The sequence below is a fragment of the Mus pahari genome, chromosome 9, assembly GCF_900095145.1.
Source record: "Mus pahari chromosome 9, PAHARI_EIJ_v1.1, whole genome shotgun sequence".
Taxonomy (NCBI): Eukaryota; Metazoa; Chordata; class Mammalia; order Rodentia; family Muridae; genus Mus; species Mus pahari.
In genome coordinates this window covers 85954900-85968089 of record NC_034598.1, presented here as the reverse complement: position 1 = coordinate 85968089, position 13190 = coordinate 85954900, and the positions used below count along the sequence as shown (strand labels likewise).

The 13190-nt window shown below is 40.4% G+C and overlaps 1 protein-coding gene across 1 annotated transcript in view; it reads left to right on the top strand.

Moving 5' to 3' along the window:
* Slc5a8 (solute carrier family 5 member 8) overlaps window positions 1–12291 on the top strand; it is a 42514-nt gene extending 30223 nt beyond the window's left edge. The window contains exons 11-15 of the mRNA XM_021205475.2: window positions 2815–2901; window positions 3796–4001; window positions 6829–6932; window positions 11024–11103; window positions 11530–12291. Coding sequence (XP_021061134.1) covers window positions 2815–2901; window positions 3796–4001; window positions 6829–6932; window positions 11024–11103; window positions 11530–11655 — 603 coding nt within the window. The 3' untranslated portion in view covers window positions 11656–12291. The remainder of the gene's footprint in view (window positions 1–2814; window positions 2902–3795; window positions 4002–6828; window positions 6933–11023; window positions 11104–11529) is intronic.
* Window positions 12292–13190: the final 899 nt, after the last annotated feature.

Here is a 13190-nt window from a genome sequence, read left to right as displayed (position 1 = left end):
AGGCTGGCCTTGAACTCAGAAATATGCCTGCTTCTGCCTCCCAAGTGCTGGGATTAAAGGCGTGTACCACCACCACCCGGCTATAAACTCTCTTTATGAAAGAAGAATTCAGCAACTATTCTGAACTGAATATAGGTATAAACACATAGAAGAACTGTCCAAAGCTTGAGGATGGCCCCTTGATAGAGATCTTATGATCAATTGTCCAGTGACACTGACATTCACCTGCTATCAGTCTTATAGAGGGTGACCAGAATGAGATACCTGCTTGTGATGGTGTATAAGGTCCTTTAGGAACTGGGAGAGAAGATTTTTGGTTTATTTTTGAGGGAGCTGGTTAATTTCAACATCCAACATTCCCAAACATGCAAAGCAATTTCTGCTGATACCACGGTAGAGTTAGCTTCCTTATTTCTGTGCCTTGGTGACAGCTTGTTTTCTACTCCTATGACACTGCCCAGCAGGGAGGAGCTTCTGTACAGTTTGTAGTATACAGTCTTATCTTCTCATTGATCTTTGCTAGTATGGGTGTGTGAAAGTGTTTTCCTGGATATCTGTAGTCTGGCTCGTGACTCCTATTGTGACTGTTTTCTCTTTCTTCATCAACTCTGGACCATATGGTGAAGCCATCTTAACTTCAAGCCTACCCTTCCCCCCAATTCTGCAGCATCACTGTGTATGATGTTTTCTAACAGAGCCTTTTTGAGGCATCTTCCTTGTGTCTATAATTCTGGCTCCCAGATGAGGTGGTTGTAACTAGTGTCATGGCCATATGATATCTTTTCACATCTTTCAGTGAAGTCTGTTTCACATCCCACAACTCTGCTGAGAACAAAATCCCTGTCACATCCTGAGCCCACATCCTTCTTGCGTGCAAGTTCTCTTTCACACGGACCACTCATTCTTCACTCCATAGTGTAGACATCTGAAAGAATTCATTTGGATGAAGGATCCAGTACACATCTCCTAACACTTCCTTGATATACTGTCTGATTCATTAATTCTGTTCTGTTTGGCTTCTTGGTGGACAAGTCACCATGTCCCTGCTCTTCCATGGTCTTAGTTATTCTTTTTGCATTCTAATTGACCCGTAAAACTATACATGTTCATGGGGCATAATACGTTTGAATACATGTTTGTATTTCACTATGTTCAAATGTGGTTAAGTACGTGTCTCCTCAAGTATTTATGATTTTGTAGTGATGAAAACATTAAAAAAACTCTCACTGTAGCTCTGTTGAGACATGCAGTCCATTATCACTTTCCATCTTCAGTCTTGATCATCATGCCATCATAATAATTATGCAATTATAGTTCAGTGCCCATGGAACAACTGTTTGCTTTTAGCCCAGTCTTCAAACTAGACACTTGATTACTGAGGTTACTAGGTTACTAAGAGCATATGTATCTTTGAGCATTATTTGCATTCCCTCATGATTCATACTTGCAACTGTTTTTCAGTCTTATGGCTTTCGTATCTCTGTATCAAAGAAAAGTTTCAGTCACCCAGAAAGACTTTAAATCTTTCTCTACACCATTGGATCAATTATTTTAGATCTAGTTCTTTTCAATCTAACTACACCCATATCAGATCAGATCAGAATTGCTCATGGATTTTATCATTATATATGGCCGTTTTGCCATTCTTATCCACCACCTTGTTTGGAGGAATAGTTAGAGACTACCAAAGCATAAAAGAGGGTTGTGATGTATCAGATAAAGGCTGAGAATGTGCGTCTTCATTTATGCATTCATAGTGGCGCCCCAATGGCTTCATGACTCTTTGTCTTCTTTGCATTGTGATACTTGTGTGTGTCTCTCTGTGTGTGTGTGTGTGTGTGTATGTGTCTGTGTGTGTGTGTATGCGTCTGTGTGTGTGTGTGTATGTACATGTGTTGAGGAGGGGATTTCATACATACATGTTCATAACCCAGCACCAACATTGGGTGTCTTCCTCAATTGCTCCCCACCTTGTATTTTGAGACAGGATTTCTCATTGAACCTGGAATCTACTAATTCAAATAGATTAGTTGACCATCAACCTTATGGATCCTCTTCTATCTCCTTAACACTGGGATTAAAGGCACGAACTGCCCCATCTAGCCTTTGCGACTATGTTTAGGTACATGTGAAGCAAGCATTTTAGAGACTGGGCCATCTTCCCAGCCCCCTTTGTTGTCTTTAAAATTGTTTTAAATTTGTGTATATGTGGGTATCTGGGAGAATATGTGCATTTGAGTGTAGGTACCTGTGGAGGGTAGGAGAGGGGATCCAATCTCTTAGAGCTGGAGTTTGAGGTAGTTGTGAGCTATCTGATGGGGGTGCTGGGTACTGAATTCAGGTCCTATACAGGAAAGATATGTACTCTTAACCACGGAGCCATCTCTCCAGACCTTTGTTGCCTATTTGAGGGTACCTGAAAGGACAGACGTACCAAGTGTGGTAGTACACACCTTTAATCTCAGCCCTTGGGAGGGAGTGACAGGAGGATCCCTGTGACAGCCTTGTCTGCATACTGAGTGCCAGGACAGCCAGGACTACATAGTGAGATTGAGCCTGTCTCAGAACAAACAAACAAACAAAACCAACCAATCAAACAAGAAAATCAAAGAAACAGAAGCCACTTGATATAGAGAACCAGAAATTTCCAGATGATGATCTCCTCCAATGATAAGACTATCATGAATAAAAATTGTGTGATTTTTTTTTTTTCTGAAGAAGGTTGAATACTTTAATACCGACCCTGCTGAAATTGCTTGAAACATTATGTTTGGGTTTGAGATTTCTAACTGTTAACTTTCTGTTCTATTGTAGGCAGCACTCAGCATATTTGGCATGGTTGGTGGACCACTTCTGGGCTTGTTTTCTTTGGGCATCTTGGTCCCCTTCGCCAACTCCATTGTAAGTATAGCTAGTGGATATACCTAAAGGTTACCTTTCCAACTACATCTTTCTTTCCCACACTAAAGCCATGGTTGCTTTGAGATCTGTCATTAGTGACCTGCCTTGATGATTTAAATAGCTCACTTTGATAGAGTGTACAGTGAAGAACAATGCATTGAGACCTGGCTTGGAGGAAGCCAATGGGAACTGTCATAGCCATGTAGTATAATTTAAATACAGTATAAATAGGCCAATATCTTTTGCACATTTAAATTCTTGCTTCTTTTAAAATTGAGTATCTAGGCTTTAAGGAAGGAGCTCAACAGGCTCTGATGGTTTTATAGACTATGTGTAGTCAGAGTACAGCAAAGAGAAAAAATTACATCTTGACTACCATGACCACAAAGTTTATTCTTCTAGTACTTCAAAATGTAGCTCCTCTACATCATTCTAACCCAAGCAGGTGGAGATGAATATAATTGGGAATATTATTTGGAAAGAAGTAATATCTCTGCTATTATACCTCAACATGTATGTGTCTGGAAATACAAAATTGTGTCTAGAATAAATGAAGTCCAAACAGTTTCTCTGAAAATCAATAGGAAGTCCATTTTCATTATAAGACGAATTTCTGGAAATACTTAGAATGTATGGAAGTGAATGTCAGACATTTATAGCATAACCATCAGTTAGATAAAGAGGGAATGAAGTTAATGGGTCTCCAGGACTCTGGACAGAGACACCAAGGGTCGATCATAACTTTGACAGGAGGCAGAGCTACTGTAAGGCAGGAAAGTCAGATAGGGAGCTGGCCAGTTTGGCTTTGACCAGGTTGATCCTGACTTTCTGACGTTAAATCTACCTCAAAGAAAATGACATTGTGTTTCTTCTAAACGCTCTCTTGTTTTTCAGGGAGCATTTGTTGGTCTGTTGGCTGGATTTGCCATTTCTCTATGGGTAGGAATTGGAGCACAGCTTTATCCTCCACTTCCTGAGAGAACCTTACCGTTGCCCCTTGAAACCTACGGCTGTAACAGCACGCACAACGGGTCGGACTGGATGTCAACCACAGAGATGCCATTTTCTACTAGCGCTTTTCAAATACATAATGTGGAAAGGTATGAGGGTCTCATGTTATGTCTTTAAAACTTGGGTGGCAAATAGGGCACTCCAGTTGATTTTTTGTTTGTTTGTTTGTTTTGTTTTGTTTTGTTTTGTTTTGTTTCAAGACAGGGTTTCTCTGTATAGTTCTGGCTGTCCTGGAACTCACTCTGTAGACCAGGCTGGCTCAAACTCAGAAATCTGCCTGCCTCTGCCTCCCAAGTGCTGGGATTAAAGGCGTGCACCACCACACCTAGCTTTCCTTTTGTTTTTATCTTGCTTATGACACTGTTCCTTCCTATGCCTGCATTGAGTAGACCCTCTGGCCTTCTCTCTGTGCTATTTTATACTATTCCTATAATATAAGGATAGCAAGTGATACCGTTGAAGTTGTAGTGAAACATCCTCTAGCTAACTAGACAGGGTCTCAAGCTGTCTGGATTGAGTTTTAATTCTTTAATTTCTTAATAGTTGATGAGTATATCTTGGTAATTCAGTTTTAATTCTTTTATGATTAATGAAGTTGACTACCCTTTAATAGGCTTGTTGGGTATTCAGATAGCTATCTACTTTTGTCACTTGTCTCTTTATAATAGTTCCAATTTTCAACAGTCTCTCTCTCTCTCTCTCTCTCTCTCTCTCTCTCTCTCTCTCTCTCTCTTTCTTTGGGAAGTGGTGACTCAAAATATGTTTTAAAGATTTTTCTCTCCATCCATGGGCTTTATTTTTTACTTTTTGCTAATTTTGTTTTTTTGTAAGAAATCATGACTTATCTTTTCTTATATCATTAGTTCTTTGTAGTCTTATTGAAAAAATGATTGCCTACTTTGAGACCTCAAAGATATTCCTCTAGTTTCTGTCTGTCTATCTATCTATCTATCTATCTATCTATCTATCTATCTATCTATCTATCTATCTATCTATCTTTAGTTTGTCAATGGCTGCCCTGGAACTCACTGTATAGACCAGGCTGGCCTTCAACTCAGAGATCCACCTGCCTCTGCCTCCTGAGTGCTGGGATTAATGGTGTGTCACCATGTCCAGCTATTCCTGTGATTTTTAAATTAAAATTGTGGTTAACTATATACATTTAAGAAATGTAATCCATTTGGGGCTGAAGTAAATGGTGTGATCAAGATTAATTTTTCCCCATATAGAATTTGAAAAAATCAACTTCACTTCTTGAACCCCCTCCCCCACCACCATTTTGTCCATCAAGATTTGCTGGCGACTAAACTAATATAAATCAAATGGCAGTTGCGTGGGGATCTGCTTCTTCTTTTTTTTTTTTTTTTTTTGGTTTTTCGAGAGGGGATCTGCTTCTTGATTCACTGTTCTATGCTATGTTTTCTGTCTTTGCTCAATACCACACTATCTTAACCTCATTAATTCACCTCAGCATATTTCCCTTCTTCCTGGGATTTTGACTTCTGAAATTCTCAGTACTTCCGTCTTGCTGGTGCCTTAAAGACATTGTTCTTAGCAGGGTGGTTGATCCTAATTAAGCTGCTTTATTGAAGCTGAAAGTAACATCTCTGAGTGATGTCACGTCTTCCCACAGGTCTTCTCCAATCACACATGGTGATGTAAATCTTTCCTCTCTACCTTGTTCATGTCATATGACATTGCTCCATTTTTTTGTTTTTTCTTATAGGACTTTTTATCACTTAGTACTTTAACTGCTTATTGGATTCTCTTTAGACTCTTTTGCTGGATATAAACTTTATGTGGACAGCAGGTTTCTTTTTTTTTTTTTTTTTTCTGCCTTACTTATGGCTGACTTTCATAAGAACAATATTGGGATCATAATGAAGAGTTGAATGAGTAAACACAGATACTTAATATTTTATTATGTATGTGTATCATCAGCTTTGGGTTACAAAGTACCAACTTGATGAAGGAAAATGATTTCAGCTTATGGTTTTAGGGATCTCAGGCCATGATGGCCTAGCACTGGTACTTTTGAGTTTCTGTGGCATAGCAGATCATGATAACAGCATGTGTTGGAGGGTTTTTTTTTTTCACCTCCTGGAGCTGGGGGTGGGCAGAGAGAAGGAGGAGGGGTTAGGCACCCAGTGTCCCCTTTGAGGGATGCCTGTAATGATCTACCTTCTTTCTACTAGGCTTTATCTCCTAAGAGTTTACCGCTGCCAATAGTTTGGGATGAAGACCAAGCCCTCACAGGAGCCTTAGGGTGCACTTATTCAAACTACATCAGCTTGCCAACCTAAGAGGCAAGTAAGGCAAGCTGGACGTAGAGCAGTTTATCTGTGATAAAGTGAAGATAACCACTCAGAAAAATAGCACAAGCCTAGATCTTTAGAATAAGTCCTCCTAAAATGGCATTTGAAGGGTCTGGACTTAATAGATTACAAAAAGAAAGTAGGAAGGCATTCATGGAAAATTGTCACAGTTGGATTGTTTACAGGGACAGGGATAACACAGGGTATTGATTTCATTATGCATTGCTTGTTTTTACCTTCTAGGAAAGAATTATACAAAATTAAAAAGGATTGACTGGGGCTATGCATTATCTTTGTTTTTCCAGGATCTCCACAGGACCCTGCCTATGCCAGGCTGTAGTGCACTAGTTGACTGCAGTCTCATGCCTTATGTTTCTCCTGAGCCAAAGAATAATGGTACCTTAAAGTCATTTCTCATGTGTGTGGTCAAGTGAGGCCATAGTTTTAATTCCTAATACAATAGTTCGAGATCAGCGTCACTGATTATGACATTAAAAATGGCTAAATGTAGCATTTTTACTTTCAGGATCATTGATACACACACGTCTTGTTGCCAGGAACATGGTGAATTATTGTAGCTATATTTTTTGGTATCTTTCAGGACTCCACTGATGGACAATTGGTATTCATTATCATATCTGTACTTCAGCACTATTGGAACACTGACAACAATGTTCGTGGGGATACTTATCAGTTTATCAACAGGTAATTATCTTAATAGTCTGCTGTTCACATCTAGAAACACAAGAGTTTCCTATGTATGATTTGTAGCTATTTATGGTATTTTACTATGATGCTATGAACGATTTAAATTATTAGATTTTTTAAAAAAATTTACTCACAGAGTATTTGAGAGTCTAAAATTAAGTCAAAAGACCTCTCACTGCTGCAAGCTTGGTTCTGCCACTGAATAGTTACCTGGATCCAGGCCAGGCACATAACCACTCTTAGGTGTTCTTATGCGTAAACTGTGGATGATGAAGACGGGTTGCTCTAAGATAAAAATTCAGCTGTATGAGAGCACTTACTTACATAATGACTTTTGAGAAAGGGAGAGCTGTGTGCGTATCCTGACAACATCATTGTGCTAGGATCTTCTCATTGTCTAAGGTGGACTCTTTGTAAACTTCAAAAAATGTACACACACGTGGAAGACAATAACTATAATATTTCTGTATGAACATAGTAGAAAGCCTTTGAAAATGTTCATGAAGAATAAATGTAGTTTTAATAATTAGTCAATAACACAGGGAGTGTGACTTGGTACTTGGGATGGTGGTTTTGTCCTGAGATGTTATTTCGTTCTCGCTGTGGGCATTCTTTTGGCCCCCTTCCTAGGTTGGGGTTACTCATTAAAAGGTGGGGAAAAAAGAAGACCCCATAAAGTAGCATGCTTCTAACTTCATTGTTAAATCGGTTGATATTTTTACATGTGTGAGTGTTTTACCTGTATATGTATAGTTTTACATGTGTGAATGTTTTACCTGCATATGTGTAGTTTTACATGTGTGAGTATTTTACCTGCATATGTGTAGTTTTACCTGTGTATTTTACCTGCGTGTGTATAGTTTTACATGTGTGAGTGTTTTACCTGCATGTATGTAGTTTTACATTTGTGAGTGTTTTACCTGCATGTGTGTAGTTTTACATGTGTGAGTTTTTTACCTTCGTGTGTGTAGTTGCACTGCCTGTTGCCTGCTGCCTGCTGCCCTCAGACACCAGAAGGAGGTATCCTGTTCCTCCTTATCTGTTACCTTCGTGTGTGTAGTTGCACTGCCTGTTGCCTGCTGCCTGCTGCCCTCAGACACCAGAAGGAGGTATCCTGTTCCTCCTTATCTGTAATTCTGAGCCACCACGTGAGAGCTGGGAACCAAATCCTGGTTCTTTGCAGTGGCAGTTAGTGATCTTAACTGCTGAGCCATCTCTCCTACCCCTATGTTCATTCCTTTAATGGAGTGGATCCGTATTATAGAGCACACTCTTGAAAAGGACAGAGAGGAGATGTTTTGGAAAATTTACATGTCCAAAAAAAATGGACTCAGGCATGACTGATAATTTGAGTATAAGTTCTATGTTAAAACATTTTTTTTTGTTTTTGTTTTTTTTTTTTGTTTTTTTCGAGACAGGGTTTCTCTGTTTAGCCCTGGCTGTCCTGGAACTCACTCTGTAGACCAGGCTGGCCTCGAACTCAGGAATCCACCTGTCTCTGCCTCCCAAGTGCTGTGATTAAAGGCATGCGCCACCATGCCCGGCATGTTAAAACATTTTAATCTCAGTTTTCTCTCGCTTGCTTCTGTGGAAGGTTGATACTGGGCTCCCAGCTGACAATTCCAGTGGTACATTTGTCAATGACTACCTTGCCTTATGACCATCTAACCCTGAAGTCTTCTCTCTCTCTCTCTCTCTCTCTCTCTCTCTCTCTCTCTCTCTCTCCCCCCCCCCCCCCCGAGCATTTCCTTTTTGCTGTCCTGCTAATTTTAACGTCTTGCTATTTTCTGTTTCATCATTCTGGAAATTTCTGCTAGTCACATGTCTGCTTCTGGGAAGATTCCTTCGAAGTTCTTGTCTTCGCTTTCCTACTCTCCATTGTTATCTCTTAGGTCTAACCCCTGACTATTTCCCCCAATTACTGTTCCAATAATTCCCAAAGGCGCTTTGGATCCAGTTTGAGAAGGGTCTGTGGGGGAGGAGGGCAGGGAGACTCCAGGTGAGAGATATCCAGGTGAGAGATATCCAGGTGAGAGATATCCAGGTGAGAGATATCCAGGTGAGAGATATCCAGGTGAGAGATATCCACGTGAGAGATATCCACGTGAGAGATATCCAGGTGAGAGATATCCACGTGAGAGATCACAGTGGCTGGGATTGGGGGTTGGTGAACATGCTGGGTTCCTAATCCCCCAAACTCCCTCTCACATGCCTATCCATACCAGCAGAATGCTGCATCATCTTCTTTCTCAATTAACCAGCTGTCCCATACTTTGTGCAAACATGCAGTGTTGCTGCTCAGTTTATACTACACAAAACTAGCAGCAGCCTCATTGTACAATCTGGTTACACTGCAGATTTTTGGCATCCAACCTTGTTGCCTTTGTATTGGTAACTGTAATGTTTGAACTCTCTTTCCAAAAGGATTGTGTTTTTCTCATAAAAAAAAAAAATAACACAGTAGCCTCATTGTTTAATTTACTTTGAGAGATACAATTCACTTGAACAAATTACCCACTGGTTCATATCTGAAATACACTTATACCATTCTCTTGTATTTTTTATCTTTGGCTTTTATACACACACACACATGCCTGTCTATTTCTCTCCCTTTTAAAGATACTGGGGTATCCGAATGTTCTTGGCAGTTCCTTTTCTTTTCCTTAACTTCTTTGATTTTGTTAACTGCATGCAGTTATGTCCAGGAGAGCAGGCATCTAGTTATAAAAACACATTCCCTTCATTAATTTTACTAATGAGCAATTTCTTCACCATATCAACTGTGAGAATCTTGAACTAGATCTAGAAACACACACTTCTGATGTTCCTTACAATAAGCTGTAGGGTATGAGAAATCTATGGGAATCCAGACGGACACCCGTGACTGGCATTTCAGCTCCATTTGACTCTGTACTGTGTTCTTGTTTCTGTTTCTGTGAAATAAGAGCAGGTGCTGTGGCAATTCCCAAACACTAGCAGGTATAAAAATCACCTTGGAAGCCAGGCATGGTGGCACACGCCTTTAATCCCTGCACTCTGGAGGCAGAGGCGGGTGGTCTCTGTGAGGTCAAGGCCAGCCTGGTCTCCAAGGTGAGTTTCAGTCACACAGAGAAAACCTGTCTCGGAAAAACAAAAACAAAACCCAACCAACCAAAGAAATCTGGCAATCTGGGAAATCTGACAAAACCAAGAGTTCTGTGGCCCCACAGTTCCAAGTCAGTCAAAGCTACAGTGCAGAGATCTGTGTTTTAAGCACATCTTCTCAAAGATGTAGATAGTGGCAGTTTGAGGACCAAGGTTCCCAAAAGTATCTTAGTTGGTCCACCAAGACAAAATCAATGAATCAAACAAACAAACACAGAAAAAAGGAAAAGAAAAATGAAAGGCAGACAGACAGACAGACAGACAGACAGACAGAAAACAAAGCCAAATAAGAGGATCTATCTGTTTGTAAAACAAAACCTTAGAGAGGAGGATTTGTACAAAACATCGGTGAGTATGCAGAGTTCCACTTGCTTAACTCATAATATCTCCATGTCCGTAACAATTCATAGAGACCAAAAGCCAGGAAAAGTAGGTTCACTGGCAGGGGCAGAGAGGTGGAGGGCAGAGGAGCAGAGGGGCAGAGGGGCAGAGGGGGAGAGGAGTAGATAGAGGGGTAGAAGCAGAGGTGCAGGGAGCAGAGGCAGACAGTTTGCCACTTTATAGGTAGGTAGGTTGTGTGGGTTGCTTTTCATTTTTTATTTTTTATTTTTTTATCATTTTTGACTCAGACAAGTCTGTATCCGGGAAGCACCAGATGAAGCAGTCAGGTTAGGATTGGGAGCTATTATCTTTCTGGATCTATTTATCTATGTAGATATCAAAATATTTACATTCATCAGTTAGAAGCTCTGGGGTCCAAGATCGAGGAAAGGGGAGTGGCAGCTGGATCTTCAGGACAACTTTCAAGGTTTTCTTTGTATTTTATGTGTGCATAAAGCTGAATGTTCATAAGCCAAATGCCTGTGTGATGGGTGTAGGGGATGGGTTACTATGTAATTATAAGGTATCTGCTTAACACTGTAAATAATGCATTTGTTTTTCAGGAGGAAGAAAACAGAACTTAGACCCCCAATTCTTACTAACCAAACAGGACTTTTTATCCAATTTTGATGCTTTTAAGAAAGTAAGTTAGGTTTTTGCTTATTCTTAAATTAGGGAACTGGGTTTTTAACCACCTGAACAGAGCAATAATTAGTCCCCAGCTCTTTTCTTGGACAGGCACACAGAAGGGATATTTCTATGTCTGTATCTGTATGTGTGTATGTGTACCTGTAGATGCAGGCATACAGTTAATAGATATGAACTACTTAAGAGAACATATGGCTATCAATAGATAGTTCATAACTTCTTCACATCCATGGCCATTCATAGCTCAAAGGCATATCGTATACCATGCTAGCTTCTGCTGCCGTGTGTAGGTTTGGATTTCACTCTCCCTTAGTAGATTTCCAAGCTGATTTAGAGAAGTAAAAACAGTAGGTATCAGTTATCTGTCATTGAACAAATAATGATTTTTTTAAAAATTCCATGTTACCCGTTTTTCTTTCAGAAGAATCATGTTTTAAACTATAAATTGCATCCCGTGGAAGTTGGTGGGACTGATAACCCTGCCTTCAACCATGTTGAGCTGAACTTCACAGATCACAGCGGCAAGATCAATGGGACTCGCCTGTGAAGCACCTCCAGGGCTAGATGACATTGTATAATGATTGGTTTCCTTTTCAGCATGTTTTAGGACAGTTGGATCAGATCAGTTTTTTCCTATCATGACCGTTTTGGGAAGATATATTTTGTTAAAGCCGAATCCCGACTCGGCTTACTTTATACTCTGATTTATTGATGCTACCCTGGAGTTAGGAGTTTCAACATGAGCTCTGGTTGTGGATGTTTATGACTACATACATGTGTGAAAGGCAAATATAGACATACACACATGGTACTTGATAATCAAAGGCATATTCTTACGTTTGGGCATTACTGAAAATATTTTACATGCCTTTGGTGCTAGTATATATATATTGTGGGATCTCTACTAGAATAATAAATCTTGGAAAGAGATTTCCTTTCTCCCCTGAATATTCTGTTTCTAGGCACCAGGGACAGGAGTAGGAGTAGAGCACTTCTGTGGACTTTATTTCTGGATCAGCCCATGCTATGACCTTGCCACTGAGTCTGCTTCTGAATGGGTAAATAAGCAACATCCCGCTTAGGATACACTAGGGACCCAATGATCAAGTTCATCTTTTTTTTTCCAATTTTTTTTTTTAGGTACTTACTTCATTTACATTTCAAATGCTATCCTCAAAGTCCCCTATACCGCCTCCCCGCTCCCCTACCCACCCACTCCCACTTCTTGGCCCTGGTGTTCCCCTGTACTGGGGCATATAAAGTTTGCAAGACCAAGGTGTCTCTCCTCCCAATGGTGTCTGACCAGGCCATCTTCTGCTACATATGCAGCTAGAGACACGAGCTCTGGGGGTACTGGTTAGTTCATATTGTTGTCCCTCCTATAGGGTTGCAGACCCCTTCAGCTCCTTGGGTACTTTCTCTAGCTCCTCCATTGGGGGCCCTGTGTTCCATCCAATAGCTGACTGTGAGCATCCACTTCTGTGTTTGCCAGGCACTGGCATAGCCTCACAAGAGACAGCTATATTAGGGTCATTTCAGCAAAATCTTGTCTGCATTTGGTGGCTGATTATGGGATGGACCCCTGGGTGGGGCAGCTTCTGGATGGTCCATCCTTTCATCTCAGCTTCAAACTTTGTCTCTGTAACTCCTTCCATGGGTGTTTTGTTTCCTATTCTAAGAAGGGGCAAAGTGTCCACATTTTGGTCTTTGTTCTTCTTGAGTTTCATGTGTTTTGCAAATTGTATCTTGGGTATTCTAAGTTTCTGGGCTAATATCCACTTATCAGTGGGTGCATATCATGTGAGTTCTTTTGTGATTGGGTTACCTCACTCAGGATGATACCCTCCAGATCCATCCATTTGCCTAGGAATTTCATAAATTCATTGTTTTTAATAGCTGAGTAGTACTCATTGTGTAAATATACCACATTTTCTGTATCCATTCCTCTGTTGAGGGACATCTGGGTTCTTTCCAGCTTCTGGCTATTATAAATAAGGCTGCTATGAACATAGTGGAGCATGTGTCCTTATTACCAGTTGGAACATCTTCTGGATATATGCCCAGGCCAGTCAGAATGGCTAA